Source organism: Malaya genurostris, chromosome 2 (assembly GCF_030247185.1).
Source record: "Malaya genurostris strain Urasoe2022 chromosome 2, Malgen_1.1, whole genome shotgun sequence".
In the NCBI taxonomy this organism is placed as follows: Eukaryota; Metazoa; Arthropoda; class Insecta; order Diptera; family Culicidae; genus Malaya; species Malaya genurostris.
In genome coordinates this window covers 241,975,858-241,999,887 of record NC_080571.1, presented here as the reverse complement: position 1 = coordinate 241,999,887, position 24,030 = coordinate 241,975,858, and the positions used below count along the sequence as shown (strand labels likewise).

Here is a 24,030-nt window from a genome sequence, read left to right as displayed (position 1 = left end):
AGTGTGACTACTCGAAGCATTTGACAGAATCTATTCGAAACAGATTTCTGAATGCACACCAAAATGTCAATCCTATGGATTGAATGTACGAATATTGTTTTCTGAATTCTGTAAAGGTTCAACGTCTAGGTTTATGATTCAGAAAACAATAATCTAGTCCCATAAGTCAGCTGCAAGTCCAACTCTGACTTGGACGAATTATTATGATCGGCAAAGGGAGCTACGATCAAGAATTTGTCAATTTTACCTTTTTTATTGTGTAATGAAAATAAAACAGTAGACCTCTCCATTTATGTAGCTTGATGCTTCTTTGAAAAAGCCCGCGAATGCAATTTGATCGGTTAAAGTTTGGTACAATTAATCGATTGTTATTTTTCCTGAACTGTCATGTTTTGACATAAATTGGTCAGACGTGCAGTGACTACAACGCTTCGAACGAAAAACGAAGCGGCATTCGCTAAAAAAGATAAAAAATTAAAATTTGCAAAAAATCGAATTTCTCAAAAAGGGAAGAAGGAACCCGACGAAACGAATGTTTTTGATTTTTGCTAACATGAGTCTTAAAGTTACGATTTTGATTTTTGAATTAATTTTTACACCGCGATCTTAACTGAAACGTTGCTAACAATAAACTGTCAAAGTTAGAATTCGATCAGTGCAGTGGCGCGACATGTGTCGACAAGTTAAGCCCGTATCCAAGCGAGTTGCGCTGCAGTACGCTCCGCGCGTGCGGGTCGTGATTAAAAAATTCACTGCTCCGAAAGTATTGATCTTTCCACTCTGAAACTTTGCCAAGATTGAATTAGGCCCCTAAGGCTTCTTTTTCAATTAAAAAAGAAAAAACATTAGGCCCAAGTTAGAATTTTTTTACATTTTTAACATTTTTCATGAAACTACCTTTAAAGGTTGTTTTATGGAATCGCTTATTTGAAAGCTAAGGAAAAGACGCACATTTCATGTCTTGGACGAATTTTTATATCTCTATTAGATTTGGCAGTATAGGCTGTTGAAAAAAGGCTCTTTTTTGTAGACGCGAAACTTCAAAAAAATCTCGAAAAAAATAGATGAAAAAAAAATTTTGGGTGGCTGATTTTGCGTGGAATGCCCCATATATTCTCTTGTTTTACCAATTTTTCTGGTGGTACCGTTTGAATCCAATATGTTTGAGCTCATTTGTTCATAGAAAAATAGCAATTTTAACCTTAAAACGCTAGAATGGGAATAAATTTTTACCCCAGCGCTACTACAAAACTCCATTATTAGGTTACGGTTAACGGAACTTGTTTTACTAAAAACTTAATATTTCATAGTAAAAATTTATCAAACTTTACACGGAAAATAAAAACTATCTACTGTTTGGCTTCTTTTTACTTATTTTTGAGTTATTTCGAATCTTTTCTTTCCTTCGGTCTCTTTCATTGTTGTCAAAGCAGAAGGAGCAAAACCACGTAACAGCGAGGGTTTCGTTCAATTAACTTAAGTGCATTCAACCTGTAATTGAGTCAATACAACTCAACCGCTGAGTAAATACAACTTACAGTGAGTAGATATAACTCATTTTAAAAACATTTTTGCAAGTACCTTAAACTACTTAGAATAACTTTTCTTAAAATTAAGTTACTGAACGGAATTCTGAAGTCGTTTTACGGTTCCGTGTAATATCATTATAGCAGCTTCTTTATGAAAGGGTTAGAAATGAAACGTCTCTTTGCGAATACATTGAAATTTAGTAATTTTAGTAAGATTTCATTTTTGGGGAACCAAAGTGTTCACATATAAAGCAAGTCAGAAGAACGTTATTTGGTTAAGTATCCACATTTCTGTTTCCATCAATAATCGATACATAATAATTCCATTCTGTATTGATTCCCCAAAAAACCAAAGTCTACCTCTGTCAACTAAATCCCTTAGCCACTACCGACTTCGTGATTTGACGAAGCCTCAATTATGCAACAGCATGCTCCACACGTTCGACCTCATGCCAGTACTGAATCGAAACAAGTTATAAACATGGTACTGCATTAAAATGCTACAAAGTAACTGGAGTATGGAGTATACGGATCGATCCATTTTCGCGAACTCCTTCACGATTGCACTTTTTGTTTTATATTTTATTTTTTGCTCGCCATGAAACGCAGAACCCGCCGCACTTTACACACATAATATAAGTGAAACTTCTGCTTCTCTTCACCGGCCTCGTTCCGCAATTCCCCACTCACCCATCTCACGATTCTTGGTGAGACCGCACACATATCAGCGTTCATTCATATGCCCACCGGTAAAGTAGAGTCAATCTCGCCAACCAGACGTTCAATGAATTATTCATAAAAAACAGCTATTTCTCGACGACGGCTGTTGATCGCATTTAAATTTGATTCTGGTTTTGGAGTTGTTTCTCCTTAGTAGGCTAACCTGGGGTAACGACATCTACTCCACGGAGGACATTCTGAATGCACCGCACGAACTGATCCGTTGGACGGGTTCGACACTTAATGATCTTAAGTGTGCCAAATATCGACGTGAATGGATATTTTATTAGGCATTTCCTGAAGTTGGAGAGAAATGTCAAATTTATTTTGCTCGATTTATACAATGATGTGTGTGCTCGGAAAACGTTTGTTTTTGAGTAGTTCAAATGTATTTGCATGAACCTGACTGTCTAACATTATACAAAAATTATTTAAATTTTTAAAGAATCTCACAGATTTAATTCAAATGACATTTGGTCAATGCTTCTTCTGGAGGAATATCGAGCCCACAAATCTCGAATTCAATCTATACTCACAAATAAAGATTGTAAATATCAGACAGAACCAAAAATTCATTTTAAGTCATATGTTTTTCAAACTCTGAGGGAATAAATAAACACGTATTTGTTCTATTCCTGAAAATTTGATTCATTCAACCTCCTCTACTAGGATAAATTCTCGCACCTTGAACCTAACGCTTACCACCCAATTCTGTACAACACTAGCGCCATCTTTTTTTACTCCAGGCCGGGGATCTCCATGTACGTCTCGTCGTCCATTACAATGCATTTCGATTGCACCAATCACTCGCATTACAGCTTCCTGGCACTAAACTTAGTCACCGTATTCTATTTATCGGTTCGGTTAAGTTAGGCCTTACCTTGAAGAGATGAAGACGGTCCGCTTAATTGTCTGTTGAACGACCAGACGGACGAATCGAACCTCTTAGCCGCGTCCCGAATCGGAAGGTTCGAATAGCGCATGAAGTAATACTGTATCTTCCTTGCATTCACAAGGTCGTATTTCTACGCTTTTCTTTCGCGGCCAGATCGCCTCTTGCTCGTCTGGGTCTCCTATAATGATTTTACCAAATGAAACTCGGCCGAATCCACCTGTGAGACTGGTCTGGATTTTCCTCAACCGCATCCACAATTTTTGTCGAAGCACTTCTTGCTTGGAAGCCATCTCGGCAACCAATTGTCCGACGAAATTTGGCACATCTTAACATTACACAAGAACTTGTTTCATCCAAAATTTTATAAATTTGCAATAAAAAGTCTAAAAGTAAGTGTTGCATTGTTTTCGAATACAGTCCTTAGGTTGCAGCGTTCCCATCAGGCGAATGTTGATCGCAGCAAATAGCAAATGATTTTGAAGTAAAATTCAATAATCGAAAACGTCACGTTTCCATTAGCTATCGTCCAGTTTTGTTCAAAGGCTTACTATCGGCAAAAATTAATGGATAAACCAAATGGCAATTTGATTTATTTTGTATCATAGATTGCCCAGTGTTTCGAAGTCGAAATTAACGACTGCCAACAAGAGCGCTGCCCAAAAATGGAAGCTCAGCCTCTTGTCCTGTGGACTCTGATTGTAGTTATTGCATGTGCAACAAAGTAGCTTCCCGCCGAGCATGGCACTGCCTAAAGTGAAATGAAAGGAGACTGTGAAGAGTAGTTGCAAAAAAAACACGCAGCATGGCGTACAGATTATTGAACAGATTGGATTGGAACTGATCACTTCCAGATGCCACGCCAACATCAAACTGGCTTGTCTGGTGAACTGGGGCGGCTTGTTCGTAACACCTATGAATTGTTTGACCAAACATCAGTGCCATTCTATGAACAGTTATTTCATCGAAACATGCATATAACCAAATACCAGCATTTTTATGACTTATAAAAATACACTATGACGATACCTACGGGGTTGTTCGATATGTTTTACTTATACTCTTATAAATATTAAGAGAGAATTTTGCAAAACCTTTCCATTGAATCTTGAATAACAAAACAAGAAAATTTGTTTGGGCATAAACTGTCATATCCTACAAATTAAAATGGGTTTGAATGACTAAATTTAGAAGAGTTTCTCCCAATTTCTTCATCGTCGCTCTAAATGATTGTTTGAAATATTAAACACTGTTCCGAAACCGGAAATAGGATCCAGATGAATTCCAACAGCAGTTCTCACGTCCATAAGACCTTTCATTTGAGTCTAAGAATTTGAAATTCCACTCTGTCATCACTGTAATAATGAAATGAGCTCCATTTTAAAGGTGCTTCCGGAATCGGGAACTGGGGTTGTTTGGCCAGCAACTGACATAACTTTCAAATAGGAACAGTTTCGAGACATACTTAGAAGAAATTTTCTCTCTTTTTTCCGTTTCCGACTTCTATTTCCGGTAGTTCCGGAACCGGCCAATAACTAACAAGACGTACACAACATAAATTTTATATGGCTAGTTTTGAGGATTTTTTCGTTTTTACGTTGTTATGTAGAGAAACATTCTTGAAATAAACATCCTTCTATTTTTCACCATGTAATTTCGATGCCGGAAATAGTATTCAAAAAAAAATAGTATTGTTGTTCGAGTATGTGAGACCTTTCATTTGAATCTAAGTTAGGTTCAACCATTTACAAGAAATGGAAGACTTATTTTTGCAATTTTCGCTCATATCACATTGTAACTCTGAAACCGGAAGTCGGATCCGGATAACATTTAAAAGCATTCTAAATGATAGTATTGCCTTTAATATTAATTTTAGTTTGTGGAAATCGGTTCAGACATCTCCGAGAAAATTTATTCCTTTGATGCATACTTTTTGTACGTAGATATACATACACACACAGACATCGACGAGCTGAGTCGAATGGTATATGTCACACGGCCCTCCGGCCTTGGTTCGAAAGTTAGTTTTCACAGTGATTGCATAGCCTTTCTAACACATGGATCAATAAGTCCCGAGACTAACAATGGAAACAACATTTTTTTTGCAAAATTTTTTTTTATTCATCAACATTTTTTTAGAGTGACTCAATGGTTCCAACGTTTTTTTTTTTTTTGATAAACTGCTTTCTGAATCATCGACTCGAAAGCAATCGCGGCACCCACTTGGAAAAAACCTTTTTCATGCTCAATTTTTCATGAAGGATAGTAAATATACTTCCATATGATATCTGTGTCATCTCAGCAATCTCACGGAGCTTCACTTTACGATCCTTCATTATAATTTTTGTCAGTTCACTCACATTTTCCGGTGTAACGGCTTCCACAGGTCTACCCGAGCGTTTCGCGTCATTTGTGTCGTTACGACCACGTTCAAACTCGGCGAACCACCGACAAATCGTTGCTTTTGATGAACAAGAGTCCGGATAACATTTTTCAATCCATTGTTTCGCTTGCACGGTGTTTTTACCCATTAAAAACAATGTTTTATCAGTACACGAAATATCGGTTTTTTCAATTTTTTAAACAAACTACTTTACACCAACCTCGATAACTCAGCTGTTTCTGGTCGGATCGACTTAAAATTTTGACCCGTTTCAAGCAAAGGTTAGTACTCTAGAAAGACGTGGTTACTGGTTTAATACGAGCGCCATCTCTGCTTTAGTCTCGGGACTTATTGATCCATGTGTTATGTGAGAAAGGCAGAAATAAAAAAAAAACACTTTCATAATAAGTAAAATAGTGTCGTCATTGATGACGATATCGTTAGGAAGAAGTGTCATCGAGCAGCTGAAATGCCATCACGTTACTATAATCGAAGGAAAACAAAGACTTGGTATTATATTCCTGTAGTGGAATGTGACCTTCTGTTTCAACAGACTTCGCAGCTGATCCCGAGTGTTCAGAACCATTGCATGGCTGGTGCTACAATTCTGCTGACACTACGAATCCTTCCAGGTCGGGGCTCAAACATACGACAAAGGGTCTGTAAGACCAGCGCCCTATGCATTGAGCTGCTAACCCGGGACCATAATTCATAATCAAAGGAACTAAACAGAATCAATCGCCTTTTCACTTGACTTTTTTTTATAACTGTAAATAAAATGTATTTCAAAATTCCGCAATCTGGCATTTCAGTATACCTCGTTACATTCATTGTGAATTTTTTATTAACAGATTCTTTTGTAATTTACATTATACATCTGTTTAAAATTTCATCCAGATCGGAGCTCTAGATTTCAAATTATAGCCGTTTGTATCGCGCTATATATGAGCAGAGTTCTTTTCTCATCTGAAAATTTATAGATTTTCTGCAATTTGTTTTTTACCTTTTTTATAAATATAAAAATAAGTATAGAATTCGCTCAAACTTTAGAAAACTTTTCCGAGGCCCAGAGGGCCAAGTGTCATATAGCAATCGATTCAGCTCGACGAAATTAGCAAATGTCCGTGTGGGTGTGTTATTTTTATGTTGTTATTTTATTTCACCGGTTTTAACCATTAATGGTAATTTGCCGAAGGGTACGTGTATGTGCCTGTATGTGTGTTGTCAACAAAAAGGTAAAGATCTCGCGCGCAAATGAAAGGTCTCCCCGTCGCCCTGAACGCTATTGATCGGTTTTGACGAGTCTAAGATTCTGCGCGATAAAAGCTATCCAACAGGCTTTAGATTGTTAAAATTCATTCATTTTCAACGGAGATATCGCTATTTTTGGGTATGCGACTTTTTCCTCCTATTCCAGTGTACAGTGGTCCCAATTACTCCAAAACGCGTTTTCTGTTTGTGCTTCTGAGGTTGATTTTGGAGTTCAAATGCCTCCAGAAGAATTTTCGATAGGAATTTTCCCCTTCTCTTGATAAAAAAAAGTTATCATTAATCCACCTAGAAGTCAGACTAAAGGTACAATTTGCGTGATAGAGAACTCATTTCTTCGGAGAAGTCGTAGACCATATTATTACAAGAAAACACGTAGAGCACATGAACTTTTTAAAATGGATTGGGGTCGAAATATGAAGCATTTTTTATCGGAGGCCCCAACTTTAAATTTTTACCTTTTTACCTTTTTTATATATATAAAGAATAGGTGTAGAATACGATACCCGAAGGGGCAAATGAGAGCCAATGTCTGTGTGTAAATAAGAAAGAGGCGTAGATCTCATAGATGGCTGGGCCGATTTTGGTAGGACTAGTTGCAAATGAAAGGACTTTTTGTCAGCTATTGTCTTCGTTGTTTATTTTTGTAGTTTGTGTAATAAAATGAAACCTTTTTGCCTTTCTTTTATATAAAGGTTATGCAATCACTGAGAAAATCAACTTTCGAATCGATCGTCAAATACCATTCCAATTAGTTCTTCGAGATTAGCAAATGTCAGTTTGTAGGTCATACTACTTCTTGGACATACGAACCGTTTTGGGTTATGCTGGCCCTGAATATCAATTTTGGAAGTACCGTAAATCATGACCAATCTCATGGCATCTCATGGAATGATTATTCGATTGTCGATTGAGATTAAGATTCAAAGGTATAATTTTATGGGTTCATACAGTTTTTCTTTTGAATCCGACTTGCTGTTCCGAAATTGAAGGGTAAAGTGAATGATTGAATTTCAAACTGTCATTTAAAACGACAGTCAGTAAAATACATTAAGGTCTCTTTTTACACGTACCGTGTTAAAAAAAAATCCGTGTAAAACAAAACCGTGTTAATTGCGGAAACCGCGCGAAAAAAATCGCATGGGAAATTCGACGTAATAATTCCAAATACCGTAGATTTGATTATTTGTTTGTTTTGTTTTGGATAAAATGTAACTTTTGATAATTTGAACGGGGAAAAAGTTTATTCTTTAACCCCCAAATTTATATAAGGTGAACATAAATGTGAAAATGTAACTGTTATTTCACAATAAAAACGGAAATCTAAAAACCAGCCTGAAGCTACGAGAAAGATCTAGTCATCCCAGATAAAACACATTGGATGACAAATTAGAATTAGAACACTTAGGTTGCTGTCTGAGTGAAAGCGTTACGCAAAGCGTCTGGACGCGCGGGTGAGCTAGTTACATTTGATCAAAGCAAACCTGTCAAAGTGAATGCGATGCGAAAACAGTACATCGCTTCGCTTCGGTCCGCGTTCCGCGCTCACTCTGACATCAACCTTAGGAAACGCGTTGTACGATTAGCAAATTAATCTAAATGGCTCATGACTTTTGTATAAGAAGTGCTAGTAATACCACCCATAAACACTTTCACTACAAAAAAAGCTTGAGAATAGGTTATTTTCAATTCCGAAGGTGCGATGTGTAGTGAACACTAACGATCTTAACAGTCATTTTCAACTAAACTGAGTGGGAAGACATGGGTATTGGATGAAGATCTATGCACGCAGCGACAGAATCAAAGGGGAAGAATTCATAGAGATGAATATGGATCAAATTAGAGAAGGTATCACTATGTGTCATACTGAGCAAATCGTTTCATCGGCGTACAATACTGCTAGAGCTATATCATTCAAATGAGTATAAAATACTGTACTGCTCGATATGATGGGGAGCGGGTCATATCGCCGAAAGCCATTTCGCCGAAAGTCGTTTCGCCGAATGCCATTTCGCCGAAAGTCATTTCGCCGAAAATCGTTTCGCCGAAAGGGTCATTTCGCCGAAAGGGTCATTTCGCCGAAAGGGTCATTTCGCCGAAAGGGTCATTTCGCCGAAAGGGTCATTTCGCCGAAAGGGTCATTTCGCCGAAAGGTTCATTTCGCCGAAAGGGTCATTTCGCCGAAAGGGTCATTTCGCCGAAAGGGTCATTTCGCCGAAAGGTTCATTTTGCCGAAAGGGTAATTTCGCCGTAAGGGTCATATCTCCTGCATGTTATGTCTCCTGTATAACTGATGTGGCGCAGCCACATAACCGAAGCCAAGATGCCGACGCCAGCTGAGTCGGCCGCCGACCCGCCGTCGGAAGCGGCGGCCTCTTGCATACAAACCTGTAACCACCTCGTTTGCCCGGTCTACTCAAAGCTAGGTTTCTTTGCTTTAGTTAGGTCCGAACGAGCGGTAGCGAGGTCGGACAGCACATGAACCAAAACGATGTGGCGTAGCCGCATTAGATATTTTTTCATTTTCACTTAATAAACGGAAAATACCACCTTCATTTGCCTGGTGGATACACCTATGCAATTGCTTTGGTGCTTACTAGCTAATAGTCAACAAGTTTTCTTGGGAACTACTTTCTGAGGTTCATGAATCAATCTTTATTCAAGAGTACAACAATCAATCATTATTCAAGAAGTACAATGGTAGGTCAACAAAACGGGCGTTAACGCTATCATCTTTCGTTTGTCTTTAATTTAAATTAATTCTAATTACGATTTCAAGACGATTTCAGGATTCGGCGAAATGGCATTCGGCAGTGACCCATTCGGCGAAATGACATTCGGCGAAATAACCCTTTCGGCGAAATGACTTTCGGCGAAACGGCTTTCGGCGAAATGGCTTTCGGCGAAATGACCCTGATCCGATATGATGAAGAGTTAAATAGATTAGTAAATCCAACTAGTTCTTCAAAGCTACGAAATTCTCGATGATATCAATGGCGATGCTGACATCATACACCACAACTGAGCGGAAGTCATTTTCGACAGGGATTCAAGATCCGAAGACTGATTAATCATTTTATGGAACGACAGTCAATACTCCCGTGAATTGTTCAATGAATGATTTTAGTTCACTTTCAAACTTTAAATTAGCTCTCATAATCGTTTTCTTACAGACAACCTGCTCCCTTTTTGATTTTTTTTCTTAAAAAACAAATGACAGTGCTTTTTAAACTCTCATCAGAAACCGTGTTAATTGCGAAAACCGTGTAAATAAAAACCGAGTTAATTCCGGAACCCGTGTAAAAAAAGCCGTGTATAAAAAACCGTGCGAAAAAAACCGTGTAAAAAGAGACCTTAGTTATTTTGTGGATGACTCCACATCCAATAAACAAATTGTTATAAAACCGAATGCAAAATTTTGGCTTTTGGGAAGCAATATTAGAAGAAGATTTGTTAAACTAGTGTGCAATACTGCTGTTATAGTGGCGGAAAACATCGTATCGAATGCACAACTATTCATATTTCGCTTCAAGCCAATACATCGATCAGGGATAGCGAAGCGCATTCTAACTCTCAGCATAATTCGAAGGGGCATGCGAATGAATTCCTCTTCGTAGGCATTGTGTGTCTTCATGTAAAACGGGTTGACTTATATATGAGGATCATACCTAAAATCTGCTGGTGTTTATGCATAACCAATTATCAGTTTTCCCAAATCGGCTTCATAACGGGGTGATTAATCTTGATGTATAGCTTTTGATTTAATGATCAAAAGAAAATACTGTGATGGAAACCGCGCTTGTGATTCTGCCTACTGGAAGCTATGTGATGCATTGAACACCACTTAATAATTCAACTTGGACCAAGCTTTCGACAGTCGATGGGACATCATCGTCGTAACCGTCATCACTTAAAAGAAATTCTTCAGACGTAATCGTTCAGAAATTAATCATTGTCGTACAGCTATACGGAACAGTATATGCGAATCATTCACATGTCAACCCACTTGACTAAAGATGCCATCAACTGCCACACACGGAGTTGACAGCTTTATGGGAGAGGAGACAAAACCTGAGTTATGTTCCCCAGCTAAATATTAGGAAAGCAATCACCGGCAACCAATCTGGGTTCAATAATTAATTAGGCAATTAATTAAAATACTCTGCACAGCATGATAGCACCGGCGTCTCTTCCAATTAAAGCACTAAACGAAATTTTCATGCTCTCGCTGTTGCTGCGCTGGCCGTCGAATTACGAAGTGAAAGGAATATGATACGATTTTTATTGTGAGGTTCATTTCTCATTTTTACGACTAGGATTTAGTTGGTTTATAGACGCCATTCCAGTACATAGTACAACACATTATCCCGCAAGATATATGGGCCAATTTCAAATTCTTAACGGAAACAAATTTGTTTCCAACAAGTAAATTGTTACATGTAGCTTTCTCTCAGAGACACACATGCAGCAAGCGCCACCCTAGTCCGTTCTGCCGCATCATAAAAGGACCCGCTAAGGGTTGCACCGAAGCTGTTGTTGCATGATAAACCATATCAGAGAAAACGATTAATTCTGCATAATAAGGTGAAAAGTGGAAATGAAAGTGTTGTTACATGGATTCGGCCACGGAAGCTGCTCACCTGATATGGTTTTGGTTTGCTGCACCAGTGGAAAATAAATCATCTGTTTTCACACTCACAAGCGCGTGCAAGCCCCGACATAAGTTAACGCATCGTACCACCTTTAATTAAAACGTTTCATGATAAACGAATCTTACTTGAGAGCTTCGGAACAGTACTTCTTAATTACAGGGCTACCGACAATGAAACTAATCAATTCTTTTCTCGTCTTTCATTCACAGAGAACAGCAGCTGCTGAATGTGTTCGAAGTTGTGGTATCTACACTGGAGGGTAAACTCCAACGGATAGACAACCTGGATAAAGCAGTAGAACATCTGATGCGGCGGGTTGAATCACTGGACAGCAAAATGGCGGACAACATTCACAAAACCGATTCGGTTATTACAAAGCTACGCACGTTAGACAGTAAGCTGTCCAATGACGGTGACAGACCGAACAACGTCAGAACGGCCAAGTCGACCAACAGCCTGGACAGCCGATTGTTTTCACTGGACCAGAAGGTAAGCGACATCGATAATAAACTGAACGGGCTGAAGAATCAGATAGACAGCAACTTTCTGCCCGTGGATGATATAAATGCGGAGGCAAGTGAACGGAAAACCGTTAGTATGAACGTGGCAGAAATCACCAAAGCCATGCATTCGGAGGTTATGGGACACATCACCAAAGAACTGGGACAACTGCGATCCATTTCTGAGGGTATCGATAAAAAGCTTCAGTTCCACATAAACGTGGTTTCGGAGAATCTCGGTAAAACATTGAACCTGCTGAATGAGGTTCACGATGCCGTTGTCGACCATAATATAAACTTCAGCTATAACACCACATCGACTCTGCCGCCATTTGTTAAGGCCAGTAAAATCGATATACTGGTCAAACAGATCCGACCGATAATGTCCGTATCGGAGAAGATGGATGAAGTGTGGGATGTGGTCGTGGGCACCAAGAGCTCTGTTGACGACCTGGTACCCAAATCGGATGCCTTACTAACCCAAAACCAACGGCAGGAGCGTGCAATTGGTGAAATCCATCATGATTTGAAAGCGAAAACCAATCTGATTATAAATAATCTGGATATGGTGGAAAAACGTCTTAAAAAACAGGAGGATGATGTGGCAGTGCTTGCTCAAAGGCCCGTCCCGGCTGAACTGCTGATGGATCCGACGATTGACCGACTGGTGGAATACGATCCAAACAGGTATCAGTCGGCTGCAGCTGCAGCCTTACAGCAGATGAAATAAAGTTTTATGATTATTTTACAGGTACTCAATCGTTGAAGACTTTACAGAAACGCTACCAACAACAACGTATCCCACGGCTTCATCTCCACCGTCAACGGCTAGTTCCAGTAGTAGCACTAGTAGCACAACCGCTAGCAACATTAACTACAATACCAGCACATCGGCATCGACTGGACCGGCCACTCAGACAGCCCAGTCCGGAGGTAAAAATGTCTCCCGCAAAGGTGGTATAATCTTCCCCAGTGTGAAGAACAAGCCATCCGTGCTGAACAGCACCTTTGCCAGTGAAAATCTACTCTTCAAAGACATTAAAGTATGTATCACAATCGGCTACACCAAATTCTAACTATATTACTAAACCAAAATTCACCACCAGAGACCAAACACGTGGACTATTCACTCAGGCGTAGCAACTGTACTTGGACCTAACTGTCGTTAACCGAAGCCATCGCTCAATGGCTTCACAGTAGTTAGGTTAACTTAATTTGGGACCATTATTTATAAACTCACGACACAACCCGTTTTTCGAATTTCGTTCCCTTCACCCTCTGACTAATGAGGTGCAATCAGATCACGAGTATCGTCTCGCTCGAGGTGTCTGATTAAACACCGTCAACTCTGTCTGGCATTGATGTCTTCATGACATAATTTTGTATACGGTTCGTCGCTTCCAGCATAGAATCTTTTTCCCTTATTATGATTGTTTGAAGATTGTATCAGTTATGTACAACCATTTTATTGAACAAACACATCAAAATAATTGGTAATGTTGAACGTACAGCATACTTATTAGTTTATTGCATTGTTTGTCACCTTTCGCCATTATTTCTTTGAATCCTTTTAAATCGTAATGCAAGCAAAGTAACCAAATGAAATCCATTCGGCAAAGCGGTTGCGTTGCTTGTTGGTAGCAGAAACAAAACTCAAGGCAACTCGCTATCGCAAAGTAGCAAAATTTACGAGCCTACTTTCATCCGATTTAAGATCCCAAAATAAACAATTAATAAAGCAAGACCTCCCGAAACCAATCCAATTAGTTTCACGAGCACGGAAAACATGAAACCGTTGGCACGATCGGCATACGGCTCCGTCTTCGGGTGGGACGCCGACTTGGGGTAACAGGCGGCAAACACGGTCGACGACGTGATGCCTAATGGGTTACATCATTGACCGCGTCTGCCTCCTCCGCTCGTTTGCCGCCGTCACAACAGCATGTAGTACCTGAATCAAACTTCACACAAGCTCGTCGTCGTACAACTTCTAGACGTCTACTGGCCATATAATCAATTTACTCGCAGGGAAGGGCGTGTGAGAACAACATCTAGACTATTTTAACTGTCTAGCTATGACTATGCTGTGCAGGCTGGTCACACGCGTGGTGGTTTGTGGATTATAATTTGCCTACCACTCGGTAGACCTACCCGGTATCTACACAACAAAACCATTCAAACCTAGTGCCTATGTTAGACACTATCTCCACGCAGTGGCGCTGATTGGGACAATTTATGCAACACTTCATAAATTAGATAAATCGCGAACACGCACAGTTGCATGTTCGCTGCTGAATAAAGTGGGTCCGGTGGAGAGTGCCATTCGCAATGTGCTTACACTGTCCAAGTATAAGTTCTATAAAGAAATGAGCTTGCTTTCGGCATACATTTTGTCTTGATCTCTTCAGCCTAATATAAAATTAATCAATCATGAAGCGTACTGTTCAAGCATTAATTAATCGCGATGTAATAAAACACAAGATGAGTATGATAAAATTAAGAGAAGCCGCAAAGACATTTACCCCTAATGTAGTACTAGAGTGGCAACAAATTTTTTTTTCTTTTTTAATTTTGTATGTTTCGTTTTCGACTCGTCAGTGCATAACAGTTTATGCTAATCTGTTAAACTACCTAGAACACTTTTTAGTTTTGCATTTAGGTATGATCATCTCAGTACTAGCCTGATTTTGGGCTCTGGGGAACATATCCGAGACATAACAGTTCACCATAAACTGTTATGCACTGACGAGTCGAAGACGAAACGTCAAAAACATTAAAAACGATTTTGTTATAATTAGGTATTGCGCCAAAGTAAGTAAGTGCGCCAAAGGAATTGAGTAAGTAAGCTCACCCATAACATAACAAAATAAATGATCAAACCATAAATGTAATGCTCAATTTGGCAGTAGCTCACACAATCATTCCGCAACTCGCTCCTACTAGTCCATTAAACCAATGATCCATACAGTTTGATTACATTACAATTTAAATTCGAGAAACTGGGAAAAAATTGTTCAATCTAACTTATTCGCAGTGAACTAATAACGTACAAACCGAGGCCCGAAGGGCCAAATTTCATATGCCATTCGACTCAGTTCGACGAAAAGTGTGATTGTGTATGTATGCATGTGTATATATGACAAATTATGTCAATTTTCTCCGAGATGGCTAAACCGATTTTCACAAACTTAGATTCAAATGAAAGGTCTTAAGGTCCCATACAAAGTTCCTTAGTTTCATTTGGATCCGACTTTCGGTTCCGGAGTTACAGGGTGATATGCACAAAAAAAGAAAAAAAATAGTCACACACAGGCTGAACCGATTTTCACAAACTTAAATTCAAATGAAAGATCTTAAGGCTCATACAAAGTTCCTAAGTTTCACTAGGAGCCGACATCCGGTTCCGGAATTACAAGGAAATATGTGCAAACTTATTGAAACATGCGCACTCAATTTTCTCGGAAATTTCATAATCGATTTTCACAAACTAAGAAGAAAATGAAAGATCTTAAAATTCTTCAAAAAGTCCCCGAAATTTTGATCCAAATCCGACTTCCGGTTCCGGTGTTACAGTGCGATTAGTGAAAATGTTTAATTTCATGAGTATTTTTTTCAGAAGCGATGTACATTTTCATAAAACTTACTGCTAAATTCATCTAGTTGGCTGATCTTATTAGTTAGTGAATATATAAAACTACTTTGGGACCACTAATGCACGGTTTTCGCTTCCGAACGCACCGGTAATAGTGAAGAACATTTCCAAAAACGGAACTCACTTCGATTTTTTAGCAACGGTTAAGCCGATTTTCACGAATCATGATTCAAATTAGAGCTCTCATTGTCTTTAAATACGCTGTGTAATTTTATCCAGATCCGACATCCGGTTCCGGAATTATAGGGCGATGAGTGTCAAAACATTCAAACCGTCATTTAAAACGACGATGTAAAACTGGTACGCGTCGGTACGTGCGGCTTTGCTCCGTTCGCAGCGTGCTTCGTTCAATTTCATAAAGCGTGCAGGGTTGCCACATTTGAATTTATATTTTTCAGATAAAAAAATGTAAATTACTAAATCTTTTATTCAATTTGTACCTACGTGTTAGTGTTACTACAAAATCATGATACACTTATTACCTCTCTCATATAAAAAGTTTATGCAATCACTTGAAAAATTGACTAGTGAAAATTGGCCCAGAGGACTAAGTGTTCTATATCATTGGACATAGTTCATTGAACTGAGCAATGTATGTATCTGTGCGTGTATGGTTGCTATTGAATTTTACACCGTCATTTAAAGCGACGATGGTAAACAGGTTTAAATTCTTCTAGATTTGGCTCAAAACTGATTCAATTTGTAGACTTCCGCTATACTGATTCCAATTTTCCGGTTCCAGAATTATCGGAAATAGTGGTCAAAAAGTTTAAAACGAAACTCACTCAATTTTCTCAGAGATGATTTGCTCGATTTCCACAAACAGGCTCAAATAAAAGTTCCTATAGTCTCATAGGTTGCTGTATAATTTCATTCGGGTAAAGTGTGTTTAATTATTGAGTGCGACGATGCAAAATAAAGAAAAATTCTTATCACATTGAAATAACTGTTAAAAATTGGAAAGATTATGTTAGTTTATACCCAAAGAAAGTTTCTTTTTTCATTCAACATTGAAAAAAAATTCTTCACAGAATCTTCTAGTGATATTTTTTGAAATATAAGTAATATGAAAAAGAAATCATTACACCACTAGGTGGATTAAAAAGGTTTTTATATAACAATGACTAATGTCAGTATCGTTTAATCGACTAATGTCAGTATCACTGTCTGATTTGGAATCCACAGTGTATACATTCAACGTCACACGTTGCGCTAATGCGTCGTTCAATGTCAGATGAATGAGGTGTATAAGCTATAAGCGTTGGAAAAATCATGATCAGAAAAAGTTCACTCGTGAAAAAATCAGTTCAAGAGATTTCCTGAAAAATACTGAGTGACTGAAGAAATCACTTCCAAGATATTCATTCTTGAAACCAGCATCCACAAGCATTCACAAGTGATTTTTTATATCAGCGAAACTTGATGATGAATTTTCAATCACAGAAATGTCGCGAAAAGGAGAAAAGTCTCCGATAATATTTCGAAACTGAGTTTCCACTGAGAAATAATGACTGCGATATTTTCGATGCACGTAGGATGGTCAATATGAACACAAATATTTTTCCCACATTCCAAATCGTCATTATAGCGACGAAATGCTGGTTAAATACTACACTGTACAATTTAAAATACACCCAAAAAAACTTTAGCATGAACTTGAATTATAGAAGTAAAAGGAGCGCAACATTTTGAATGTCTCGAACACACAGCAGGCGCAGCGTTTGGATGGCACGTTTTAATTGGCGTTGCGAGAACTTGCGATCCTGTAGCTTCTGCGTATGATATTCAAGCAAAATTGGATAATATTTTTGAATCAGCTGCATGTTTTTTATTAGTGTTTTATTTATTATTCACACCACTTGCTGCTTTTATTGATGATGGTTGTTTTTTCACTTCAACCACCCTGCGCACACTGGCATTTCCAGGAAGGTTCAGTTTTTGTTCATCGACGAATTTATTCATCATGTATTCTGCAATGGGTTGAGATATAACGGCTATAAAAATTCATTTTCCAAAAATCTTCTTCTTGAGAATCATGTCAGATGTATCCAACGTTGCGAACTTTTTTCTTAAATATCGCCGAAGAGAATATGCGCTAGTGAACGCTAGTTCAATGAGAATCACGTTTGCAAAAAATCAATAGTGATTTTTTCTTCAGTTAGTTTTCTGATCGATGATATTTCCCAACACTGCAAGTAATTATTCGTGCAAAAATAAAAATCAGTTCTTCATAACAATACATTAAGTAGATGCTACTCAATTTTGTTAATCCCATATCTACTTAAGAAAGTAGTTGCACAAAGAAAAAGTTGACCGAAATACAACGGATAGGGTAAGGGCTCCCTATTTCATCTCAGTTCCAATTTCCATCTCATTCTTTCACCTCATAACTTTGAACATTAATCATATCTTTAATCGTACCTGAACAAAACTGTGGAACGTTTTAAAACATTTATTCTAGGTTTTGCCACACTTTCCAGTTGAAAAAAATAGTTAAAAAACTTTTTGATTTAGGAACCACTTTCGTCTGAAGTTTTACAAGTCATCATGTTTCTGAATTTTTACTAATCGATTCGTCTCAAAACATGATCATTATGTCACATAATTACACCACTATTCAATGTTGGATGACTTTATAGTTAGTAATGTTCACTTTTCACTTGTTTATTCAACGATTAAAGACTTCTGAAATTACCTGATAAGCAATAAAAGCAATGAAAAATATGAGATGAAAATTTGCACTTAATTCACTTGATTGCGCTTTGTTTTCATCTCATTTCGTATTGCAAGGTTGCCAAGTATTCTCATAATGTTAAATTAAAAAAATTAGTTTTTCTTCTTTAAATTATCATCAACAAGTATTTTTTGGTATCCGTGACATTAGTTTAATTATATCATTGATATTTTTATATAAATAAAACTGTTTCGGATTCTAATATTACCAAATAGAGCGTGTTAAATATTAATCAAATAACCATTGTGGCAAATCTAGTAGCAATGGTTTCTTTCCGCTATACGTCACCATAACACTGTTTAATGTGTGCGTTTTATCGGCTGTGCAAAGAGATGCCAGATACTTTCATAGAAAATATGTATCTGCTCTGTTTTCACTAATAAAATAAATCAAATTCAAATTGGTTTTAAATTCTAATATAAATGTTTATCAGTGTTCATCATCAAACATTTGCACAAAAGATTTCCATTTGAACATGTGATTTGTCCGTTGATTAATAAACTTTTAAATAATTACTGTAATCAAATACTAATAGATACTCAGAGAGAAAAGTCTAACGTTTTACTTCTCACTTTTTATGAACCTTTACAAATTTGGATTAAATTTAGAAAATCTGTAATCTGATTTAACGAACGCGAATGCAAAAATCTATACAATACAGATAAATCTGTATTAATGGCATCTCTGGTTTTACATTTTGTTTTTAGAAGGGCTAATGCCTAAATAGTAACAATTCTTTTTTTGTTTTTTTTTTAAGTTCTCCAAATTAACTGCGGAGTAAAATTTTAAATTTGAAACGAAAGGTACTAAAAACGATCCAAAAAATTTTAAACATTGAAATGATTCCAAACTGTTTTTTTTAAATATCGTGTATTGTGTCATAGTTCGCATTATGCCCTTTTTAGGGAAAATTCTGACATTTTGAACCTGAGAGTGTAATAGTACAATATTTTGGTTTTGATTGCTGTCGCCATTGCTAATTTATGGGATGAATAAAGGACCAACGATAGGATGAATACAAAACCTTTGAGATGAAATTAGGAGCACAGTAGTGAACATATCGGAAATGTTTTTAGCTGATTTTTTAATTATTATTTTAATTTCCAAGGAATGTGAATCAATTCCCAATGCGGAGCAAGGCGAATTAAGCAGAAATATGAAAAAATCGTAGTGTTTTTGATGGCCAAATCAGGTTTTTAAGGTAACGTCCTCACAAATGAGATGAAATAGGGAGCCCTTACCCTATATTTTAACAAACTCTTAGAATTTGTTCAAATAAAAACAACAAAAAAACCTGTTGTCTCGAATATTTTTTATATTGCTATATATTCTACATTCATATAGGGAACGGGTATAGCGTGATGAGTGAGTCGATGCTCATTAGAGATTGTCGTGTTTTGGGTATTTGTACACGAAATCAGACCCAACCCAAAAGCAGTTTTCTCCGATGTAGAAAGAATGTCTTTTCATTCAGAAAAATGAGCTAAATGAACTGATATTTGTTTTTTGAATATCCGCTCAACGACAGCTCTTGCGTTTTCCAGAAATGACTGTTTAGCTAAAAATTTTAATTACCCCTTAAAGCATCTACAGGGTCCGCCATGTAACTTTTTTTAAATATGCAATAAAACACAAACGGTTCATCCGATTTCAAAATTTATTTTTTCATATTTAAGTACAATCCTTCCAGTTAATTGTGGAATTTCATTCAAATGGCTGCCTCGGCTGACCTTGCAGTACGCCATACGATCGGTCCAATTTTTTCGTACATTTTCAATTGTATTCAGCTTTATTTCAGCTATGGCTGCACGAATGTTGTCCTTCAAGGCTTGAATTGGCTCTGGCTTGTCCATATAACACTTATCTTTAACAGCCCCCCAAAGATAATAGTCTAACGGCGTCAAATCACAGCTCCGAGGCGGCGACATCCGAATTTCGACTGATAATTCGATCTTCGAAGACTGTGCGAAGAAGATGGATCGTAGTGTTGGCTGTGTGGCACGGAGCGTCGTCTTGTTGGAACCAAATGATGTCCAAGTCTTCCTCTTCAAGTAACGGGAAGAACCAATCGCTAATCATGGCGCGGTAGCGCTCGCCATAGACCGTGGCGGCGGCTGCTGCCTCATTTTCGAAGAAAAATGGCCCAATGATGCCGCCGGACCAAAATCCGCACCAAACCGTCACTCTCTGAGGATGAATCGGCTTCTCCATGATAACGTGCGGGTTTTCCGTCCTCCAAAATGTGCCTCATCCGAGGAGATGATTTTTTGGAAAAAATCGGCGTCTTCTTCAAGCTGATCGCAAGCCCAGTTGGCACTATTTTCACGCGTTCCTCAAGCGTATACACAACCATTTTCGTTCAGCGGAAGGATAAAACTAAGTTTCTGTCGAATCAGAAGTGACATTAAGGTTACCAATGTAGAAATAACCGCTAGTTCAAAAAGAAAAAGTTAGATGGCGGACCCTGTATAGCCGAAAACAAACAAAAACATTCATATAATGTCTGATATTCACATACTCGAAACAAGTCTCCTGAAGAATTTGATATACAATTTGGATGAAGTGAAAATAATTTATCTTGAAATTAGAATTCAGAGTAGTTTCCTTTTTCAATGATATAGTTTTCAACATATTACGAATATCAATTCAAGTCAGGCTAAGTCAAACCATGACTCTTCGGTGTGCAATACAAGTACATATTGTGATGTGATATACAATGCACCAAAAAAGGCAAAACACATGAACTACTCATTGATCAAATGAATACATTGACGGATCTTATCTTTGAAAAAATGACCACATATCTACCCGAACGGTCATTACAATACTTCAACCGCAATTTGAGACCAAACCAGTCACGATGTAATGACTATTCCACGTAAAATGACCTTCTCTATGATCACCAATTCATTGCGTGGCACTGAAACTGAAACGAACTATATATCAACGGACTTCGCTGTGTGAGGCCCGACGGTAATTCCGACGGGTGCTTTTTCAGAGCAGAGATTCACAAACACCAAAGGTGCGAAAGAAAGTTCCAAATTGGCCTCTTTTGTTAACGGCAAAGTGGAAGGTGATGATTCCTAACGATTATCATACGGGGCGCCCTGTGATTCTCAACCACCTGAAAGCGACGACCGACGATGACAAACGATGACGGGAAAAGATTTGGACGGTTTGAATGAGTAATGGCTTTGGCTACCGCGTCGTTATTCGAGTGAATGCCATGGACCAAACACAATCGAGCTCTGGGGCAAAACTGAGATGCAAAATAATTCCGGGCTCAAAATTATCTTAAGACGGATTAAATGAAAGTCCTTTCTGAAGAGCACATGTTATGTAATCAACGAAGGCACACCGGTCGGCGGTTTTGTGAATTTTTCGACAAAAGCATCTCAAATAAGGTTCCCGCAAACAATGATTTCCATATCGGCTATTAATCTAATCGCGATTTCTAACGAATCATGTTGTCATGAATTACGACTGTTGCGGAAAATGTCCTCCATGGAGCATCGCTGGTTTGAAACAAACCCGATCATGATTGCGAACCCGTTCCCGTGCATATCATTGAAGTTGTTAATTCACTATCAGATACTCATTCATCACGTAGCGTTGAAGATTTCAATAGTCGACGTTTCGAATGGTTTGCTAGCCTGTGGCACCTGTGTGAGTTATTAGTTGGATTACAATTAAGGAAGTCACATGCTGTCATTATGATAATCGTGCAATCAGATACCGGAAAATTCATTTGATAGTAAAGCTAGTTGTGGTTGTTATAAACCGTTAGAAATCAATACTGAACTGATAGCGGAGTTAATATTCGTCTTTCATACTAACACAGCTCTATAGCTAAAGCAATAACCGATTAAGGAACAATTTCATTTAGAGTTGATTTTCCCTCTATTACTGCCTCGAGGCTACGTTTGTACTTTCGTCCTTTCTTTTTTATAAGAACAGTGCAGCACCGATTTGAGCTCGATTTAAACACGCTCATGTAACTTTTCTGATCTTAGAATCAAAATACCACAAAAACGCAATTCCAGAAATTAACAGAAAAATCTGGATCGACCATTTGTTTTGTTAAAAGCTGGTTTTTAGAAAGGTCGAACGTGTTTCTAAATGAACATTTTTACAAATTGTTATACATCCAAGCCTCTTTTTACGAACACTTTTTTTACGTTACCTCTTTTTCCGTAACTCTTTTTACGTACCAAATTCCAAATAACGTAAACTTTTTTTACGAGCCTACTTCGTAAAAAGAGGTTTTGGCATACATGAAAACGATTTCCGGCTCACTTCTACAAAATGGGTATTTTTGGAACGGGTTTAAGGAATAGATTCCGGAAAATTATGCTTGAGATATTTGGGAAATCCAAGATGGCGACTTCCGGTTTCTTGATATTCCTTAAAAACCCTTAGAATATGGCTATTTTCGGAACGGGATTGATGCGTAGATGTCGATGTTTGAGGTGGTTCTGAAAACGAAGCTGGCGACTTCTGGTTTATCTATATCTTGAAAACCCTTACGATATGGGACTTTTGGAAAGGATTTAATGAACAGATGGCGGAAAACGATGTTTGGTGTCGTTTCGAATTCCAAGATAAAAACCTTCGATATGCCTTGTCGATATGCCTTGAATATATCGATTCGATATATCGATATGCCTTGGATCGATATACCTTGAAAACCCTTAAAATAAGAAAATTTTCGGAAGAGATTGTATACCAATAAACTATGTTTGAGCTCGTATCAAAATTCTTTGTGGTGACTTCCGGTATAGTGTTTTCAAGGAATACGGTAATAACTTTCAAGAAATACTAATAAACTAATATTGCCAACTTGGATTTTTAAACCCTTAAACTTTGCTTTTCGGCAGGTATTTTTCAAATACGTTCCGAAAATACCTATATTGAAAGGGTTTTTAAGGAATATCAAGAAACCGGAAGTCGCCATCTTGGATTTCCCAAATATCTCAAACATCATTTTCTTGAACTTACTCTTCACATCCGTTCCGAAATTAGTCATATGGGGGTTTCCACATTCATTACACAAAACTTTTTTTGCGAAGTAAATTTCAAATAACGTAAACTATTTTTATGAATTACCTCTTTTTGCAAACCTCCGTTTAGTTTGTAAATGGAGGTATCGGTGTATCTCGAAAACTGCAATTTGTACAAAAATGGTGTAAAAGAAGAAGTTGTAGAAAATCGATTGGGCACAATAAAACACAGTACTCCAAAAAATTCAATGCTTTTCCTAAAATCAGAAGATTAATAGAAAAACAAATCAAAATAAAAATGCCTTTCGATTTTTTTCAGTTTTTTTTAACTAAAACATAAAACCTTTACTCATAGTAATATATTTTTAAGAAATTGCCATACTTGAGATATTTAGACATAATATTCAAATAACTCTGAATATCGCAATTTCAATAAGTTATCGGTAGTTGTATATTCAATTTGGTATAACTTTTCTTGATAATAAAACCTGTGCTAAAACAGCGCATCCAAAAAGTCTGAGTTTTTTTCAATTAAATGTTAGAATATCTCGAAAATGTTAACTTCTAAAGGGTAGTTCTATATGAGCAAATATATTATGTTTTATATGCAGCAAACACATATAAATGCACCTATAAATTGGGAACATGTAACACCTTAATTTAAAGAAAAACACTATTCAAATTATCATCATATGTTGA

At 37.5% G+C, this 24,030-nt stretch overlaps 1 protein-coding gene across 3 annotated transcripts in view; it reads left to right on the top strand.

Annotated features, from left to right (window-relative positions):
- LOC131428349 (tenascin-R) overlaps nucleotides 1–24,030 on the top strand; it is a 328,173-nt gene that overhangs the window by 292,368 nt on the left and 11,775 nt on the right. For all 3 annotated transcript variants that reach the window (XM_058592249.1, XM_058592250.1, XM_058592251.1), the window contains exons 3-4: nucleotides 11,655–12,632; nucleotides 12,697–12,988. In XM_058592249.1, coding sequence (XP_058448232.1) covers nucleotides 11,655–12,632; nucleotides 12,697–12,988 — 1,270 coding nt within the window. The remainder of the gene's footprint in view (nucleotides 1–11,654; nucleotides 12,633–12,696; nucleotides 12,989–24,030) is intronic.